Below are 21,162 nucleotides of genomic sequence, written 5' to 3'. Positions count from 1 at the left end.
GTTTTTTTATCTTAGGTTTCTTAATTTATAAGGTACCAGTTATTCCAATTATTGTCTTTTTAAAAATGTTTTTAAAAAAATAGTCCAGAGCATGGAAACTGAAGAGTTGCCACTTCTTAATAGAATTTACATTGCTTACAAAGCACTAGGGAATTTCCTGCATTCCTAGGGAACATCGTATACAACTTGGCTACACAGTTTTATGTTTGACTCTTGGATCTCTGTATACATTAATAGTTCATGTGGTTAATATTTGATCATTTTTAGGATAAAGACAATAAAGGTGGCTTAGTTGTGGATGAAGTAAACTTGTAAAGATATTTAAAGTGCAGTAAGTTTTGAAAATAGTAACTTAGATCAAAGTAGAAGGTATTGAAGTTTATGGTCAGTAGTCTTCCAACCTCTCAGGTGCCTAATAGTTTAGGATAACACATAACAAAGATAGTTGGAATGTGAGAACATGTTTGCTAGCCTGCACCATCCAAGAGGCAGTGAGTAACATCATGCCTTTTCTGGGTTTCTAACATAGTAGTGTTTGTATAATAAATGGAACATGTACTTATATGTTATGTAAATTATATGAAACTGTATATTTTTCAAAGGTTTTTTAAACTTGGGGGAATCTTCTTTTGTTAAGATATTAAAGGAATAAAAGAGCTGGAAAACAAAGCGTACCTTCAGTTGGGTTGGTCTGTGTAGCATGCTGTGGCCCTGGGCTATTGTGTAAGTTTTCTGATTCATACAATCCATGCAGATCATGCCACTTATATTGTAAAAATAATTGGTTTGGGACCATCTGACTTAAAATCCCTTTTTCTCACTACACTGTTTATGAGAGTGGGAGGTGCAGGGGGAGAGATGGTGAAGACAAAGGCTACTGCTGGTTGCTTTCTCTTAACAGTGGAGGCCTATTTGCCACCCATCATCCTGGTTTTTAACCCAAATGTCATATGGAATTGTGCAGTGAAATTATCCAAACACAGCCTGTTGAGCTGTGTTAAATTAACATGGGAAGTTACAAGCAATACTCATGCCTCTTAGTGGGCAGGGTTCTTTAGATCAGTGTGCCTCTTTGATGACTTCTAGTCCTGGCCTTCTTGTTCCCAGATTAGCTGCAGAGCTGTCCTTGGCTGGGAACACACCAAGGCCTGCAGCCAGGGCCACTGCCCCTGAGTCAGATGGAGAGTGGTGTGAGAGGAGAGAGGGTGGCATATAGCCAGCCATTCTCCCTTTTTGGAACCTCCTGTGTAGTCTCATAGCCTGGGAGGCAGTAAGGCTGGAGGTGGAAGTCCCACTGTTGACCACCCAAGAGACACACTGAGCATGTCAGCACTAGCAGCGTGAGCACACAAAGGCAATGGTTTAAGGAAGGGAGAACTTGAAATAAGTAGTCATGGGAAAAATTAGAATTTTGCACTTCATTATGCTTATTATTGGTGCTCTTTGGAGTTACTTATGGATTGGACCCATAGTCTGTTTATTACTAAATTGTTTATCTGGCTCTGGTTAATATACTTTTTCTACATCAACCCTTAGAAAAATGGTGCAAGTCCGCTCAGGGTTTGAATACTGAACTATTAAAAAATATGAAAACTAATGAAGGGAGGAGCCAAGATGGCGGCATGATTAGGGCAGTGGAAATCTCCTCCCAAAAACATACATATATTTGAAAATACAAGAAATACAACTATTCCTAAAAGAGAGACCAGAGGATACAGTACAACACCCAGGCTACATCTACATCTGCGAGAACTCAGCATCTCACGAAGGCGGTAAGACACAAGCCACAGCCAGGCGGGACCCAAGTGCTACCCCCACCCCAGCTCACCGGTGGGAGGAAAGGAGTCGGAGCGGGGAGGGAGAGGGAGCCCAAGACTGCTAAATACCCAGCCCTAGTCATCCTCACCAGGAGCACAGACACACAGCGCGTGGTGTGCTGGATACTAGGGAAACGGAAGCGTCCCGGCACACTCAGCCCAACAGGCTGGGAATCCTGAGGAACTTCAGGTGCCCCAGACCCCTGGGTGGCAATGTGGCCCTGAAGGCCCTCATGGCGATAAGCAGCCTGCCATTCGTTCCCCTGGCTGGCGTGGCCTCGCCACAGTGGCCGAGGAGTCAGAGAGCAGTCACGTCCACAGCAACTGCCCAGAGTCTCCTCCTGGTGTGCAGCTGCCCGGGCCAGATCCAGAGGCCGCCACCGGTGTGCAGCTGCCCAGCGCAGTCAGAGGAAGCTGGGGCAAGGCACAGAGGGGTGCTGTTCTCACAGGAGAGCACACCCGGTGCGCCTGCCACTCTCCGCAGGGCTCTGGGCTGCCCCGCTCACGGCAACTCAAGGGATTAACCCAGATGCTGCTCCCAGTGTGCGGGTAACCGACACAGGCAGCAGAGAAAGACAAAGTGACCAGCAAGCAGGAAGAGACTTTGTTCTCCCAGCTGATAACATGCACCACCTGCCTGTGACTATCTCTATCACCACAAAAAGGCAGAAGAATTGGGTCCAGTCCAGAATTACCCAGACAACCCCCGAGAGAGTGCCTGGGGAGATAGATATAACCAATTTCCCTGAAAAAGAATTCAAAATAAAGGTCATAACCATGTTGATGGACCTGCAGAGAAATATACAAGAGCTAAGGGATCAAGTCAGGAGGGAGAATACAGAAATAAAACAATCTCTGGAAGGACTTAAAAGCAGACTGGATGAGGTGCAAGAGGCCGTTAATGGAATAGAAATCAGAACAGGAATACAGAGAAGCTAAGGCAGAGAGAGAAAACGGTCTCCAGGAATATAAGAATATTAAGAGAGATGTGTGACCTGACAGTGCCTGCCATCAAAGTCGAACAGTCCCAAAGGGGAGGCATGGAGCTGGATATATGTACAACTCACTCTGAGAGGACGCCCAGTCAAACTGGAACGTAACATATAGCCTTAATTCTCCTCTTTTTATACACACTCAGGAAGGGCAGGTTAACCAGGGATCAAGAAACATGTGCTTGAGTATTGACATACTTTTTTACAAAACAAGCATACTCTGTCTTCAGGATAGATCCTATCTCAGCACACTCAGACTCAGCATCTAGGACTTGTTACTATTCTTAGTGAACTCCCTTATCCCTGACTGTTCTTTCACCCCAGTCTCTCACCTGTCCTCTCTCAGTTCCCTTTGGGTTTCAACCGTCTCCAACAGTGACCAATCCAAACAGAACAATATTCGCATTATAGGGGTACCAGAAGAAGAAGAGAGAGAAAAAGGGAGAGAAAGTGTCTTTGAAGAAATAATTCCTGAAAACATACCCAAACTGGGGAGGAAATAGTCTCTCACACCATGAAAGCCCACAGATCTACCAACACAAGAGACCCAAAGAGGACAACACCAAGACATATAATAATTAAAATTGCAAAGATCAAAGACAAGGACAGAGTATATTAAAGGCAGCCAGAGAGAAAAAAGGTCACCTACAAAGGAAAACCCATCAGGCTATCATCACACTTCTAAACAGAAACCTTACAGGCCAGAAGAGAATGGCATGATATATTTAATGCAATGAAACAGAAGGGCCTTGAACCAAGGATACTGTATCCAGCACAATTCATTTAAATATGAAGGAGGGATTAAACAATTCCCAAACAAGCAAAAGTTGAGGGAATTTGCCTCCCACAAGCCACCTCTACAGGATATTTTAAAGGGACTGCTCTAGATGGAAGCACTCCTAAGGCTAAATAGATGTCACCAGAGAAAATAAAATCACAGCAGAGAAAGCAGACCAACCAAATACTAACTAAAGGCAAAAAATAAAATAAACTATTAACAAAAGCAGTCAAAGGAAACACAGAAGAGTACAGAATAAAACACCTAACATAAAAAGAATGGAGGAGGAGGAATAAGAAGAGAGAGAAATAAAGAATCATCAGACTGTGTTTATAATAGCTTAATAAGCAAGTTAAGTTAGACAGTTACATAGAAAGAAGCTACCCTTGAACCTTTGGTAACCACTAATCTAAAGCCAGCAATGGCAATAAGTACATATCTTTCAATAATCGCCCTAAATGTAAATGGACTGAATGCACCAATCAAAAGACATAGAGTCACTAAATGGATAAAGACCCATCTATATGCTGCTTACAAGAGACCTCAAACCCAAAGACATACACAGACTAAAAGTGAAGGGATGGAAAAAGATATTTCATGCAAACAATAGGGAGAAAAAAGCAGGTGTGGCAGTACTTGTATCAGACAAAGTATTTGTATCAAAACAAATAATGAGATAAAGAAGGACATTACATAATGATAAAGGGCTCAGTCCAACAAGAGGATATAACCATTATAAACATATATGTACCCAATACAGGAGCGCCAACATATGTGAAACAAATACTAACAGAATTAAAGTAGGAAATAGAATGCAATGCATCATTCTAGCAGACTTCAACACACCACTCACTCCAAAGAACAGATCCACCAGACAGAAAATAAGTAAGGACACAGAGGTACTGAAAAACACACTAGAACAGATGGATCTAACACACATCTACAGAACTCTACACCCAAAAGCGGCAGGATACACATTTTTCTCAAATGCACATGGAACATTTTCCAGAATAGATCATATACTAGGCCACAAAAAGAGCCTCAGTAATTTAAAAAAGATTGAAATTCTACTAACCAACTTCTCAGACCACAAAGGTATAAAACTAGAAATAAATTGCACAAAGAAAACAAAAAGGTTCACAATCACATGGAGGTTTAACAACATGCTCCTAAATAATCAGTGGATTAATGACAAAATTAAAATAGAGATCAAGCAATATATGGAGACAAATGACAACAACAGCACAAAGCCCCAACTTCTGTGGGTGCAGTGAAGGCAGTTCTAAGAGGAAAGTATATAGCAATCCAGGCCTATTTAAAGAAGGAAGAACAATCACAAATGAATAGTCTAAAGTCACAATTTTTGAAACTGGAAACAGAAGAACAAATGAGGCCCAAAGTCAGCAGAAGGAGGGACATAATAAAGATCAGAGAAGAAATAAATAAAATTGAGAAGAATAAAACAATAGAATAAATCAATGAAACCAAGAGCTGGTTCTTTGAGAAAATAAACAAAATAGATAAGCCTCTAGCCAGACTTATTAAGAGAAAAAGAGAATCTACACACATCAGCAGAATCAGAAATGAGAGGAAAAATCATGACAGACCCCACAGAAATACAAAGAATTATTTGAGAATACTATGAGAATCTATATGCTAACAAGCTGGAAAACCTAGAAGAAATGGACAACTTCCTAGAAAAACACAACCTTCTAAGACTGATGAAGGAAGGAACAGAAAATCTAAACAGACCAATTACCAGCAGTGAAATTGAATCGGTAATCAAAAAACTACACAAGAACAAAACCCCCAAGCCAGAAGGATTCACCACTGAATTTTATCAGACATATAGACAAGACATAATACCCTTTCTCCTTAAAGTGTTCCAAAAAATAGAAGAGGAAGGAATACTTCCAAACTCATTCTATGAAGTCAGAATCACTCTAATACCAAAACCAGGCAGACCCCACCAAAAAAGAAAATTACAGACCGATATCCCTGATAAACACAGATGTGAAAATACTCAACAAAATATTAGCAAACCAAAATAAAAAAAATACATCAAGAGGATCATACACCATGATCAAGTGGGACTCATCTCAGGTATGCAAGGATGGTACAACATTTGAAAATCCATCAACATCATCCACCACATCAATAAAAAGGACAAAAACCACGTGATCATCTCCATAGACACTGAAAAATCATTCAACAAAATTCAACACCCATTCATGATAAAAACTCTCAACAAAATGGGTATAGAGGGCAAGTACCTCAACATAATAAAGGCCATATATGACAAACCCACAGCCAACATCATACTTAGCAGCAAGAAGCTGAAAGCCTTTTCTCTACAATTGGGAACAAGACAGAGATGCCCACTCTCCCCACAGTTATTCAACATAGTACTGGAGGTCCTAGCCATGGCAATCAGACAAAACAAAGAAATACAAGGCATCCAGATTGGTATACAAGAAGTCAAACTGTGACTATTTGCAGATGACATGATACTGTACATAAAAAATCCCTAAAAACTCCACTCCAAAACTACCAGAACTAATATCTGAATTCAGCAAAGTGGCAGGATACAAAATTAGTACACAGAAATCTGTAGCTTCCCTATACACTAACAATGAACTAGCAGAAAGAGAAAACAGGAAAACAATTCCATTCACAATTGCATCAAAAAGAATAAAATAACTAGGAATAAACCTAACCAAGGAAGTGAAAGACCTATACCCTGAAAACTACAAGACACTCTTAAGAGAAATTAAAGAGGACATTAACAAATGGAAACTCATTCCATGCTCTTGGCTAGGAAGAATTAATATTGTCAAAATGGCCATCCTGCCTAAAGCTATCTACAGATTCAATACAATACCTATCAAAATACCAACAGCAGTCTTCAACAAACTGTAGCAAATAGTTTTAAAATTCATATTTAACCACAAAAGACCCCAAATAGCCAAAGCAATCCTGAGAAGGAAGAATAAAGCAGGGGGAATCTCACTTCCCACCTTCAAGCTCTACTACAAAGCTAATCAAGATAATTTGGTACTGACACAAGAACAGACCTACAGACCAGTGGAACAGGCTAGGGAGTCCAGATATTAACCCAAACATATATGGTCAATTAATATATGATAAAGAAGCCATGGACATACAATGGGGAAATGACAGCCTCTTCAACAGCTGGTGTTGGAAAAACTGGACAGCTACATGTAAGAGAATGAAACTGGATCCTTGTCTAACCCCATGCACAAAAGTAAACTCAAAATGGATCAAAGACCTGAATGTAAGTCATGAAACCATAAAACTCTTAGAAAAAAACATAGCAAAAATCTCTTAGACGTAAACATGAGCAACTTTTTCATGAACATATCTCCCCGGGCAAGGGAAACGAAAGCAAAAATGAACAAGTGGGACTGTATCAAGCTGAAAAGCTTCTGTACAGTAAAGGACACCATCAATAGAACAAAAAGGTACCCTACAGTATGGGAGAATATACTCATAAATGACAGATCTGATAAAGGGTTGACATCCAAAATATATAAAGAGCTCACGCACCTCAACAAACAAAAAGCAAATAATCCAATAAAAAAATGGTCAGAGGAGCTGGACATTTCTCCAAAGAAGAAATTCAGATGGCCAACAGACACATGAAAAGATGCTCCACATCACTAGTCATCAGAGAGAAATGCAAATTAAAACCACAGTGAGATATCACCTCACTTGTGGTAAGGATCGCCACCATCCAAAAGACAAACAACAACAAATGTTGGCAAGGTTGTGGAGAAAGGGGAACCCTCCTATACTGCTGGTGGGAATGTAAATTAGTTCAACCATTGTGGAAAGCAGAATGGAGGTTCCTCAAAAAAAACTCAAAATAGAAATACCATTTGACCCAGGAATTCCACTCCTAGGAATTTACCCTAAGAATGCAGTAGCCTAGTTTGAAAAAGACATATGCACCCCTATGTTTATCACAGCACTGTTTGCAATAGCCAAGAAATGGAAGCAACCTAAGTGTCCATCAGTGGATGAATGTATAAAGAAGATGTGGTACGTATACACAATGGAATATTATTCAGCCATAAGAAGAAAACAAATCCTGCCATTTGCAACAACATGGATGGGGCTAGAGGGTATTATGCTCAGTGAAAAAAGTCAAGTGGAGAAAGACAAGTATCAAATGATTTCATTCATCTGTGGAGTGTAAGAACAAAGAAAAAACTGAAGGAGCAAAACAGCAGCAGACTCACAGAACCCAAGAATGGACTAACAGTTACTGTAGGGAAAGGGACTGAGGAGGATGGGGAGGATAAGGGGGTGGGAAGAAAGGGGGCTTTATGATTAGCATGTTTAATATGGGGGGGGTCATGGGAAGGGCTGTACAACACAGAGGAGACAAGTAATGATTCTACAGCATCTTACTGTGCTGATGGACAGTGACTGTAATGGGGTATGTGGTGGGTACTTGGTGATGGGGGGAGTCTAGTAAACATAATGTTCCCCATGTAATTTATAGATTAATGACACCAAAAAGAAACAAAACAAAAAACATGTAAACTGCTAGTTTACAAAACATAGTGGAATTGTGTTAGGCATGTTTGAGTGTATATTCATGTGTGCAGACTAACGGCATGACATTCATGACATGACATGATTCATTTTGATGCTTCTACATAACACTCCATTTTGATAGCAAGGCAAAAAAGGCTTTGGGAAATTTCATTTCATGCTAAAGACTTGAAGCTGATTACCCACATTTTTGGCTTTTGCTTTGCCATTTTTCATCAGGAGCTTGTAGATATTTTTAACTCACTTAGTCCAGTTCTCTTGGTCACATATGTAGTGTAACTAGGGATCCACCTTAGAATATAAGCTTGGAACACCTAGGAATATATAATACAGTTTAGTTATTCAGGTCAAACTTGGGATACACTGTTTCTGCAGCATGTTTTTTTGTGCTGCAGCACACTTTGGAAACAAAAGATACATGGGAATCAAACTTTATTACTTTTTACAGTAGAAATAAATGGTGTTGTAGGTTGGGTTGAATTGTGTCTCCCAAGAAAGATAAGTTCAAGTGTTAACCCCTGGCACCTGTGAATGTGACCTAATTCAGAAACAGGGTCTTTGCTGATGTTGTAAAGTTAGGATGAGGTGATACTAGATTTGCGGGGGACTTAATCTAAAGCCTAGTGTCCTTATAAGAAGAGGGAAATTTGTTCTGGATATGTATCTGAAGGAGGTAGAATCATTATCTCAAAGAGAGATCTGCACCTCCATGTTCACTGCAGCATTATTTACAATAGCCAAGACATGGAAACAAACTGTCAGTGGATGGATGGATAAAATGTAGTGTCTGTATATACAATGGAATATTATTCTACCATAAAAAAGGGAAATCCTGCTATTTGCAACAACATAGGACTTGAGGGCATTATACCAAGTAAAATAAGTCAGAGAAAGACAAGTTCTTTATGATTTCACTTATACAGAGTCTAAAAAGAACACTCAAAGAGAAGTAGATTGTGGTTCCCAGGGGTGGGCGTGGGTGCAAATGGGTGAAGGTCGTCAAATGGTGTAAATTTGTACAAGATAAGTAAGTTCCAGGGATCTGATGATCCCCACAAGACAGCATGATGACTACTGTTAACAATACTGTGTTGTATACTTTAAAGTTGCTAAGAAAGTACATCTTAAAAGTTCTCACCACATGCACACTGACTGTGAGGTGATGGATGTGTTAACAGCTTACATAAATTTCCCAGTACATATGTGTATCAAATTATCATGTTCATCTTAAATCTACATGTTTTATGTTAATTATATTTCAGTAGAGCTGGGGGGAAAATTTTTTTTGAAGAAAGGGAAATTTGGACGCACAAAAAATGCTGTGAGACCATGGTCGCATAAATTGGAGTTATGCTAACCGGAAGCCAAGGAACACCAAGGATTGGCAGCCACCACCAGAAGCTAAGGTGTGAGACAATTCTGAGTCTCCTGCAAGAACCGAACCTATTGATACCTTGATTGTGAATTTCTGGCCTGAACTGTGAGAGAATGTATGTATGTTGTTTTAAGCCACCCAGCTTCCAGTAATTTGTTACAGTAGCCACAGGAAACTGCATGCTAATGGAGAACATTACAATTTAGAAGTACAGTCAACATTACAACTTTGTAAGATAATTTTTTCCCCTTAGGTTTGTATGAACGTGAAAAAGGGTGTTGTAAGACATATCCCATAGGCAATATGAATCATGAAGACACTGATGTAGCAGGGAACAGAGAAATGCTTTGGCCTCTACCTACAGCCTTGAGGTTTTCTTTTGCTCATTTCTTCTAAAAAAAAAAAAAAGTTATTGAAAGTGAGAACGTTTTTAAGGCTTCCTTAAAAACAGGAGTTCATAGTTCCTTTGTCTACTTAGTCTTAAGTGAAGTGCAGTAAACATTGACTTTAAAAAGGACAGGCTTTTCCTGTCTCATAAATGTTCCCAGAAGAGTAGTTTTATGTATAAAGCTGGAAGCACGTTTTTTTCCCCCCATATCCTGGTATGCAACTAATAAACCTGCAAGACCTCGGGAAACAACCAGTCATCCTCCGGCAACCCCGGTTCTCCGAGAAGAATCCCCTCGAGTAACAACGGCCTTAGCCAGAACTTGACTGCAAGGGAACTTCCCCTGAAAGGAGGATGTCTTCCAACATGGCAAAAGAAGCTGGATTATGGGATTTGTTTTAGCTCTTTCTAATTCCAAAACAATTCTACTGGACACGGAGGGGCACTGACTGCTGAAAAACACAAATAAAAACACAAGAATGCTCAGTGGCAGTGGAGTGGCCTGGTTTGAACCCTGACGTTTCTGGGAACAGGGAAGTAGGAGGAAGGGAAGGCAGTGGTTCCTTGAACTGAGAAACAACAGGGCAAGTTCCCAGAGTGCCTGAAGAGTCCTGATTTCATGGGAACTGGAGACCTTTAGGGCAAACGGGGCCATTTTGGATCCTCTGTATCGTCTTCTCCTTACGCAGGTGGCCAGTTTCTCAGCTCGAGTTCGGTTGGAGAGGGGCGCTGGGCTAATTGAAGGTCTGGAGTTTCAGCGGGTAGTCAAAGGTTGGGTTTTTGTAGGCTACCAGGTGTGTGTCGGAGCGCTGCCGGCGTGGCGTCCGGCGTCGCCGGCAGAGGCACGCGGAGAGCAGCAGGGTGCTGACAAGCAGCAGGCCGCTGGCGGCGCACAGCCCTGCAAAGATGAGCATGAAGCTGGGCTTGGTGGTGAAGGCGGCGCATGGCGCGTGGCGGCCCGGGGCCCGCGGCTGACTCAGGCCCGCGCTGTTGGCCGCCAGCACGCACACGCGGTAGGTGGTGCCTGGCGAGAGCCCGTACAGGGGGTGCTGCCGCGCCGTGGCGTAGATGTCCCCCACCACCGACTGGTTCCCGGGCCGGCCCTCGGCGGAGTAGTGGATCTGGTAACCACGCACCACCGAGTTGGGGGCACACCAGCGCACAAGCGCGAACGTGTCGGTAGTCTCCGACACTGCCTGCAGCTTGGGAGGGTCCGGGACGGCGTCCTCCCCGCTGAGGCCGGGGCACAGGCACCGCGCGCGCCTCTGTAGCTCGGCGCACGGGGTCTGGAGGTGCTTACAGGGGTGGTAATCACAGGGCGCAGACTGTGGAGGCGTCGCCACCTCCTCCCCGTCCTCCGCCTCGCTGGAGTCGTCCAACAGCACGACTGGAATCGCACCCTCGGAAGGACTCAGGTGGGGAGCTTGCAGGGAGGCCTGTGTCCTCAGGCCAGGCTGGTGCGTGCTCACTGGGTTCTGGGAGGCAGGGAGGAGGCCAAGGGGTTCGTTGGTCAGTGTGGTGGAGGCGACCCAGACAGGCTCCCGGATGAGGGCAACTTGGTGCTCAGTCCCGGCTGTGCTTGCAGCCATGCGTGGGATGCCGGAGTCACTGGAATCTGCCAGAGAGGTGGTGGTAGCGGGGGTAGTCCCTCCACTGACACCGCAGTGGGGCCACGCAGTTTGTGCTCCTGTGAGGGAATCCACTGGGAGGGAGGGGGTCAGGGCGACACTCCGTCGGCCTCTCCCAGGTTGACTGGACGGACCAGTGGAAGGTGGGTTGGAATCAAGGAGGGGGGTGCTTTGGTCTGAAGGGCATACACTGGGCAGCTGGGAGAGCGAAAGACCGGCTGGGAAGGTGCCTGCGGATCCAGCAGCTGCTGTACACACCGTGTCTGCTGCCCTAGAGGGGACGCCAGCCAGTTAGAAGGTGTTAGGCATCAAGGCTGCTTCTGTGCTGGGCTTTGAGGCCTCGGGGCTGACAGTCCCTCTCCCTGAGCCCTGTCAACACATCTGCCAGGTACCACATGGCGCACACTGCCTGCATCATCTCACTGACCCCAGGGCAATCTGTGGAGGAGGATCCTGTCATTACTCCCATTGCCAGAGAAGAAAACTGGAAGCTCAGAAAGAGGAACTAATCTTCCAAGATATCATGGCTGGCAAGGAGCAGAGCCTAAACCCCACTGTGAAAGGTAGCCCAGATCCTCTGGGTATTGACTGCCATTTTCTTCTCACCCATCTGCTTCCTGGCTGTGAGGGCTAGTAATAATACTCAGACTAGATTGGGTTTTTTGAGTGATTGTATGTGCTAAGCACTATTGTTAGCACTTCACTGTATCAACTAATTTAATTTGCAGTACCTTATAAGGTAGGCGTTATTATCCCCAATTTAGCTATGAGGAGGTAGAGGCACCAAGAGGTTAAGTAACACAGTCCACATCAACAGTAGTATGTGGTGTGAAGAGCCTGCACTCACCCTCCTCATTAATACCACAGTGAGATCCTGCATGCAAAGGGCCTGGGTGCTAGTCTTTGTAGGCAATGGGAAAGGGAGGGGGTGCAGACAGCCCACTTCACAGCTGGCATCAGGTAGGAGGTGAGAAGTGAATCACACAGAGTGGGGGGGTCTCCCACAGAGAGCTGCAAGGAGAGGTTAGCTGATGAAGCTGGTCTGAGTGTGCTCAAGAGGAGTCCGCAGCCCCCAGCTACTGGGGGCCAGCCTGGGTGCCAAACAGCTCTTTCAGCCAACAGCCAATAGGAAGTCTTTGTGGGACTTCTTTTTCTCCTCTCCCTCAAGAGCTCTGTGAGCCCACTGGCCTCGGACTGAATGATGCAGGCAGCCAGGCTCCACCCAGGAGGCTCAGTAGGGCCCAGGGATTAAGAGCACAGTTTGGAGGAGACAGATCCTGTCTCCTCCACCCAGTGGCTGCATGAACTTGGGCAAGCACCTCCCTCTTTGGGTCCTAATCTGCTTGTCTGTAAAATGGGGCAGTGATAACACCTTGGCTGAGAGCTAGCTGCATGCTTAGCTAATTTCTTTTTACTGCTGGGCACACAGCTAGACCACATTTCCCAGCCTTCTTTGCAGTAGGTGAGGCCTGCTGGCTGACATCTGGCCAATGGGATGTGAGTGGAAGTGATGAGCACCAGCTCCTGCCTGACTCATGGAAACCTCCCCTGTCTGCTCCTCTGTGCTCATTGCCCCTCCAGAACGGTGGCAGAACCTCCACCCCTGAGTGTGATCACATGGGGGGACAGCCATCTTGCCCCACAGTCCCAACCTGCCCAGCATGGTTACATGAGTAAGACGTAAGCTGCAAGAACTTCAGCTCACCCCTCTGCCATCTGCTTCGTAAGTGTTACCTGCTTAGGACAGTCTTCTCTGCATCCATGAGGAGCCAGGACAACTCACAGCTGCAGGTGAGAGGGTTGCCAAAGAGGCTGATAGACAGCACCTGGGAGGAATGCCGGCTCCAAGGAGGGAAGGAACTCAAGTTGCAGCTGAAATACAAAAAAACCCAATTAAGTCAGGCTTTTACATTCTGGTCAAAACGATTCCCAGAGTGCCATGGTGGTGTCATGAGAAGACCGTTCTACTAGGGGTTAGGTAATATTTGGGCAAAACTTTGGTGTCTGTAAATTGGAGCTACCAACCCAACCCAGTCAATACTGACCCCCAGAAATATCAAAATGGAGACAATGCTCCCGTGCCCACTGGTTATATCAGAAAGAGTGTGATGATGAAAGTGTTTATAAATTGAATCTGTACAAAAGTATGATATTGTTATTACAGACAAGCCACAAGAAATGGCAGAAATTCTTAATGAGAACACCCTAAAACACATCCTACTGCAGCTAGACCATAGTGATAGTAGGGTGCTCAACACCAGTCCTGTGGAAGATGCCTCACAGAAGGGTATTGGTTAGCTCCTGCTGAGTAGGGAGTTTCCCCAAAGCTTAGTGGCTGTCTTGCCAAAGGGTTTCAGCCTTGGGCAAGTTCACTATGGATTCAGTGTGACCAAAGCAAATGACAGCAAAACGTTCTTGGGGTGAAAGGGTTATACCAAACTTTATTTCCAGGTGGCGGTTCAGTCACTAAAATCCCATTCACTCAGAGCGAGTCTGCATGCAGCAAGCCGGTCTCTGCCTCTGGGCCTCTCTGTCTGCACAGCCATCCTCTGGGCCCCCCTGTCCACACAGCCATCCTGAACAGCCATCCTCTGGGCCTCTCTGCACAGTTGTCCTGCACAGCTGTCCTCTGGGCCTCTCTGCACAGTCATCCCACACAGCCTTCCTCTGGGCCTGTCCTCAGCACTGCCACCACTCCAGCCTCTGCTCTGCTCTCCTGCAGCCTTGCAGCCCTGCCACCATGTTGTGCCCAGAGCACTGGGCAGAGCTCTTTTTATAGAGTCAACAGCCATGTATTGCCCACAGGTGTGCAGTGAGCTAGTCAACCACGGCCAGGTGAGACTCCTGGCCACAGGAACTCTCATTTTATCCACAGTTTCTTAAAACAATAAATATTTATTTTTGTTCATGATCCTGTGGGTTAGCTCAGTGGTTCTTGTGGTCTAGGCCAGTTCAGCTTGGGCTGGAAGTTCTAGGATGGCCTTATAAATATGGAGCCTCAATTGGACTTGCTGAGGGCCTCTCTCCACGATCCCCTAATCACCCGGGAGGCTGGCCTGGGCTAGCGCACATGGTAGGAGAGGGGCCTGTGGATAAAGTGAAGGTTCCTGTGTACAGGATTCCCACCTGGCCCTGGTTGGCTAGCTCACTACAAACGTGTGGGCAATGCATCATTATTGACTCTATATAAAGAGCTCCACCCAGTGCTCTGGGCAACACGGTGGCACGGCTGCAAGGCTACAGGGAGCAGAGCAGAGGCTGAGATGGCTGTGCGGGTAGAGAGACCCAGAGGCAGAGACTGGCTTGCTGCATGCAGACTTGCTCTGAGTGGATGGGATTCTAGTGACTGACCTGCCACCATGGAAAGAAAGTTGGGTATAACCCCTTCACCCCAAGAACGTTCTACTGTCATTTCTTTGGTCACATTGAATCCATAGTGAACTTGTCGGGGGCTGAAACCCATTGGCAAGACAGGTCCACATCAGCTAGGGAGAGAAAGCTCCAGTCCTTGACTACTTTCAAGTCTCTACTTACATCACTTTTGCTAAGTCACATGGCAAACCCAGCTTCAAGGGGTGGAAAAATATATTCCACCTCTGGATGGGAGGAGCTGCAACATCACATTGCAAAGGGGTGTGTCTACAGGGATGGGTGAGATTAATGGGCCATTTTGCAAATAGCCAAGCACACCCAGCAATGTCAGGAATTCTGCAAGTACCCTCTTGCCTCTCTGCACTTTCTTCCCTGGAGTCTCACAGAGCTTTTGACCTGAATTGTCTCCACTCCCCACCTCCTGGCCTCCTTTACACATACTCAGTTACAGTTCATCTTGAGCAACAGCAGCTGCACTTTAATTTCAGGTCTCTTCTGACCAAAGCCTGGCTTTCCTGCATCTGCCTGGGAACCACCTGCCTTCTGCTGCTGCTCTGGGCAAGACACAGATGTGCTGGGTGAGGAAGGACCCACCACCCAGATCTGCTCTAACCCTCCGGGACAATGGGAACCTGACAGTTGTCCCCTCTGGAACTCCAGATATATGTGTGTGTCATTAATATTGAAATGTTAGCCATATCCACAAATGTAACTATATAGATGCACATGCTTGTTTTCAGCAGAGTTCACAGCTAGAGTGGAAATCTTAGAATGAGAGTTTACTTAGCACTTCATCATAAAAAGAAATATACTTCTTTTTTGCCTGAAGGGGGAGAGGGAAAAGGATTACCCTATAAAAATTGAGTAGGTAGCATTGCTGAGTGTTTTATATACATTATATTACTGATACCATTATGACAATTCAGTGAGGTAGATATCTTGCTCATTTTACAGAGAAGAAAAATTAGTCCTTATCTGGTGGCTCTTTCTGCCACCCAATGCAACTTGCATGTGATAAAGTTGAATTACCACCCTGAGGAATGGGGGAGTCTGGCCCCCATCCTGAATCTTGTCTGCATTTGGGTGTTCTCTGCATCCAAAATGACAGAGCCCAGTGGGACACAAGTTTCCAGTTGCTCTCCAAAAAAATCTCTTTTCTTTGCTGAAGTATTGCCAAGGGCCTCTCTCTCCTGCCTGTAGTGTTGTCAGAGGGGACCCTGGAGGGCTTTGTGTGTGATCGGTTGGTAGAGCAGCCAGGAAGGTGCCTACCCCTTCCCCAGTGGGGAGCTGGCTGAGCCTTGGCAGCATCACCCAGTATTTAGCACAGACAGCCTCCCAGGGGAGCTTGTGGACGAGCCAAGGAGAGCCAGGAGCAGGCCATGCTGAGGAGGGGAAAAGATGGCCCAGCAGGGAAAAGGGCATTTATGAACCTCTTCTTCTGGGCCATTGTTCTAGGCACAGATGAAAGCATTTCCTCTCACAAAAATCCACTGAGGGAGGATTTGATCATTATTTGCATTTCACAGTGGAAACTGTGAGGAAACTGAGCCACAGAGGCATTAAATAACTTGCCCCAACTTCTCTGCTAGCAAGTGGTGGAGCCAGATTTGAGCCCAGGCAGTTTGGCTCCACATCTGAAACTTTACCCACAATGCTGTATCCATCTGAAGCTCAAAAGGGAGTCTGAGTCAGAGATGACATCATTCCCTTCAACATCATCACCATCACCACATGATATCATGACAACCACCATTACACCATTACTGTCATCACCATCCCGGCACTGCAACCACCGTCCTCCTCATGATGCTGTAGAGTACACACCGTGTGCCAGTCGCTGAGCTGAGTGCTCTGTGTGTTGTCTCTCCCTGTCCCTCGTGACAAGGCCTAAAGTGAACTGCTTTGGTCGTGGCTGGAACCAGCAGAGAAAAGAGAGCAGTGGCTACATTGAGTAATGGTGAGGCAGAGATGTCTAGGGCCCAGTGTGGGCCCCCAGGAAAGGAGGTATCCTGGGATCACCTTCAAAGGGACGCTGTCCTTCCTGCTGAAGTCAGGATAGTTGCTCTTGGGAAGGGGGTGGGTATAGTGACACTTTGGACATTCACTGGGCCAGAGGGCCCCAATCTTGATCCCAACTGCAAGTAGCACCCTTGTATCCTCTCACCTTTCCTTCCTAGACCTGCTCAGACCCTGGCAGGGGCTTCCTTGCATACCTGGGGAAGCAGGTGGATTTAGAGACAGAGAATAACCTGATGCCTCATCGCCTTTTCCCACTGCAGGTTTCTCAGCCTGGACTTAAAGGAAACTACATGCACGAGAGTTTGGAGTGCTAATATTAGTCTGGACAGGACTGAGTTGCATGGTTATTAGACTGATGGGCTTTTGAGGATTTGCCCAAGATATCACCCATAGGATAAGGAAGAACAAAGCTCCAGAGAGGATTTGAAAGAGCAGTTGAAGGAGAATTAAAATCTGGTTTGTTCCATAAAATAGCCACACCTATTCCATATAGAGTAATGGGCAGATATTGGTTATGTGATGCAGGTGTGTCTCAGAAACACTTACTTCTGGAATAGAAGGACCTGTAGGTGAGGAGTGTCTTGGAAGATGTGTGTGTGGACAGAGGTAAGTGCTGGCGAGTCTTGACAATCCAGCTGCTGCAGGTTGGGAGTCATCTGGAAAATGTCCCCATCCAGGCTCGTCAGCCTGGGCATCCTCCTCAGGCGGAGAGATGTGAGCTTTGGCAGGTCTCTGATCCACCCTGCCTGAACTGAAACACAGAGGAGACTTCCCAGAAAGGGCCCAAAGCCAGGAGGCGGGCATGATGTCAGGGTACAGTAAGAGTGACAGGGTGAGACATGAAGGCCATTGCTGAGCACGGGCAGTTAGAGCTTTGGGAATCTCAGAAGCACAGGCCATTTTAGCTGGAGGAGCCCTCAGAGAGGCCCAGTCCTTCCTTCTAGCCTGAGGCAGCTGAGGCCAGAGGAGAATGGTTGGCCCAAGGCCCCGCAGCTGGGAAGCGACGGAGCCAGGACTTGAACCCGGGACACTGTCTCACAGCCTGCTCCTTCCCCACCTTCCTGTTGACCTCCACAGAAAGAGCCCAGACTTCACTCGGATGGCTCCCAGGAGTGGGGAAAGTTTTGAGAATGGTAAGGAAGGAGAAGAGGAGGAGAAAGGCTGGAGGAGGCCCTGTAACCTCATTTTGTGACTGCCCTTAAAATAAACGGAGGGCCTCTTCCCTTCCATTTCCTGTTCTCCATCTGTTGTTCTCTTTGTCTGTGGTGGAACAGTTACTTTTGATGAACCCATGAAGTGTTTGTTTTTTTAAAGCCAACCTTGTGAAACAGGGTCAGGGAGAACAAGCCAAGCACGGGAGAACCGGTATTCGCATCTCTCTCCCGCATCTTGTTTGAATGATTCGACATGCACACAAATTTTAGCCCACTGAATAGAAAAATCAATTAATTCGTCCTCAGAACATCTGTTGCTTCATGTTAACTACATATTTGGTGCTAAGTTCATCCACGAATCAGCCCCAAACTGGGCATCCTCTCCCCCATTCTACAAGCATTTACCAGCTCTGTTGGGCGGCAGTAGAATAGAGTGGCTAAAGGTCTGGGCTCTGGGCCCATAATGCCTGGGTTCGGATTTGGAGGCGCCGCTTAATGAGCTGGGAGGCCGCGGGCCAGTCATTCACCGTTCTGTGCCTCGGTACCATCATATGTAAAATGGAAATAGGTGATAGTTTCTACCTCTTGGGCCTCAGGGCGTTAAGTACCCAGGAAGGCACACCGCCAGTGTGGCGCTTGCTCTGGGCGTCTGGGTGGGCGTATTTTGGAGCCACGCTGTGGGCTAGGCACCCAGGCGCAACGCGTGGAGGAAGTTCACGGCCCCGCCCCAGGAGAGTCTGCCCAGCCCGCCTCTGCGAGGCCGGGGCGCCGCGGACTCACCCCGCGTGAGGAACGTGCCGCTGAGGTCCAGGACTTCCAGCGTGGCCAGGGGCGTGCCGCCCGCTCCCGCGAAGGCCCCGTCGGCGATGCCCGGGTAGGCGCCGCTGCCCAGCGCCGTACAGGAGAGGTTGAGGAGGCGCAGCGCGGGGAAGCAGGAGAAGGCCCCGGGCTGCAGCGTCTGCAGCGGGTTCCCGGCGAGCGCCAGCGCGCGGAGGCTGTGCAGCGCGGGCCCCGCGCACGACGTCAGGGCGGCCAGCCGGTTGTAGCTGAGATCCAGCGTGTGCAGCGCCGCCGGCCCGCCGGGGCCCCAGCGCAGCGCCGCGATGCGGTTGTGGTGCAGCGTCAGCACCTGCAGCTGCGGCAGGCGGCCGAGCTCGGGCACGCTCAGGGCGCGCAGCAGGTTGTGGCTGCCGTCCAGGCTGCGCAGCGTGCGTGGCAGGCAGCCGGGTAGGCGCTCCAGGCTGCGGTTCGCCAGGGTCAAGGCCGTGGCCCCGGCGACCGGGAGCCCCTCGCAGGGCGAGGCGGTGGAGTTGCTGGCCGCCGTCCCCCAGGCGCCCTGCTGGGTGAGCCGGAAAAGAGGGAGCCTCTCCTGGGGAGGCCCTGCCAAGTTCGCGCGCAGCGCCAGCGGCCCGAGCAGCAGCAGCAGGGCCGCCCACATCGCGCGTAGCTAGGGGGAGAACAGCGGGATGGCCCGTTAAATCCAGCGGAAACCTCGTAGGAAGGTTCAGATGTGTCCCCCCCCCGGGATCTGAGGGGGAAGCACAGGCCTCAGATGTTCCCTGAAGGGCAGGGGAATTCCCCAGCATCACCCTATGGGCAGCGACTTTGTCCCTGTCTGCTTGTCCCCATGTCTCCCCCACGCACACCACATCACCTCCTGCCCTTCCTTCTACTAACGATGCCTGTCCCCCCAACTTGTGGTTTGGCATCTACAAGTGACCTCTTGTGGAAGGCCTCCCTTCCTCAACTGTCCCCAATTTCCCTTCGCTTGTCCCCATCCCATGAGCTTTAGGAGGAGAGGGAATGGCCCCTTTATTGCTGTAAACTCTCCCCAGAGGCACAGACTGCTTCTTAAACAGCTAAGATCAAGCCAGTGAACGCCCTCACTCAGGAGGAAGCTCTGCTGGAACATAAACGTGGCCCTTGAGGAAGGTTTTGTCAGAAGGAAACTCAGTTGCCTCAGTTTTTCTTCTTAGAGCTGCCCAGCCACAGGTGGATCCAGTTTGCATGTGCCCTGGTTTGCAAGTCATATTTTAGAGTAAGTTCTGAGACCTCTTTCTTGAATGGGCACTCAGGGCTGCCTTCAAGGAAGAAAAGAGCCCCCACACAGCTGTGAAGCCAGGGAAACTGGAGTCCAGCATTTCTTAGCCCACGTGGGTCCCAAAAAAGCCTGGGCTCTGAGGTGGCCCAGCCCAGGCAGGCTGCTGAATGTAGAGTTTCTGGAGCACCCAGGTCACGCAGGCTGCTGGGAGATCAGGTAGGGATCGATCCAGCGGCCATTGGGCCAGTTTGGGAGCTGTAAACTTACTTCCAGCCAGCCTCTGGCCTTGGGGTCACTGTTTCACACCCCTCCATTTCTGCAGGTGTGTATCCCTACTTTGGCTGTCTCTGCTGACTGCTATGTCTCTGAGCAACCACCCAGGCTCTGGGGAAAGGCCTTCCTCTTGCTAGTTGGGGATCAAGGCAGTGAGAAAGAGTGTAGAAACTGAGGCCAGAAGTCCCTGTGTCCAGTAGTGTGTCATACTCACCCCAAAGCTGTCCTTTTGGAGTTTGGCCCTGGGGATGCCCCTTTGCAGGCTTCAATCTTGTCTTAGATTCCAGGAGCCTGTGACTTAGACAGCGGCTGAACTCTGAATTCCAGAGGGAGGCTTGTTTCCCAGACACCCCTGTCCCCAGCCCCACCCACCGAGAGGGTCTGAGGTACACTGGCCCCTGCAGCCCCTCCTTCCCCACTGAGACACTGTGGTCTTTAGCCAGCACCCTCACTGTCTGTCTCCCTCCTCCCACTCTGGGCCTGGACTTCCCTCTTTCCTGGCCTGGCACCTCCTCTCAGCCCTCCCCCATCTCCACCTTCTAATATCCCTTTTCTGGCCTGAGAAGTGGAGGGAGTCAGCTCTCCCTGCCAAGGAGAGTGCTGATGGTTAACAGGCACAGTGAGGCAGGCAGCTCTCTCACCTCCCAGGAACCTGATCCTCCTGCCAGGTGGTTCCCATTTCCTGGGCTGGTTGGAGGCTGAATAGTGTGGCAGTGTGAGGAGGATGCCCCCTGCCTTCAAGGA

General features: G+C 47.5%; 1 protein-coding gene across 1 annotated transcript; it reads right to left on the bottom strand.

The window, feature by feature from the left end:
* Positions 1-10,135: 10,135 nt before the first annotated feature.
* Positions 10,136-20,837, bottom strand: LRRN4 (leucine rich repeat neuronal 4). The gene is made up of 5 exons (XM_036885086.2): positions 20,633-20,837; positions 18,885-19,551; positions 17,497-17,701; positions 13,294-13,431; positions 10,136-11,830 (listed from the first exon to the last, which is right to left on the bottom strand). Exons 2-5 carry the CDS (start codon positions 19,540-19,542, stop codon positions 10,666-10,668), a joined length of 2,166 nt encoding a protein of 721 aa, XP_036740981.2. The 5' UTR covers positions 19,543-19,551; positions 20,633-20,837; the 3' UTR covers positions 10,136-10,665.
* Positions 20,838-21,162: the final 325 nt, after the last annotated feature.

The sequence above is a fragment of the Manis pentadactyla genome, chromosome 5 (genome assembly GCF_030020395.1).
Source record: "Manis pentadactyla isolate mManPen7 chromosome 5, mManPen7.hap1, whole genome shotgun sequence".
In the NCBI taxonomy this organism is placed as follows: Eukaryota; Metazoa; Chordata; class Mammalia; order Pholidota; family Manidae; genus Manis; species Manis pentadactyla.
The sequence above is the reverse complement of the archived record's forward strand: the minus strand, read 5'-3'. Positions and strand labels throughout refer to the sequence as shown.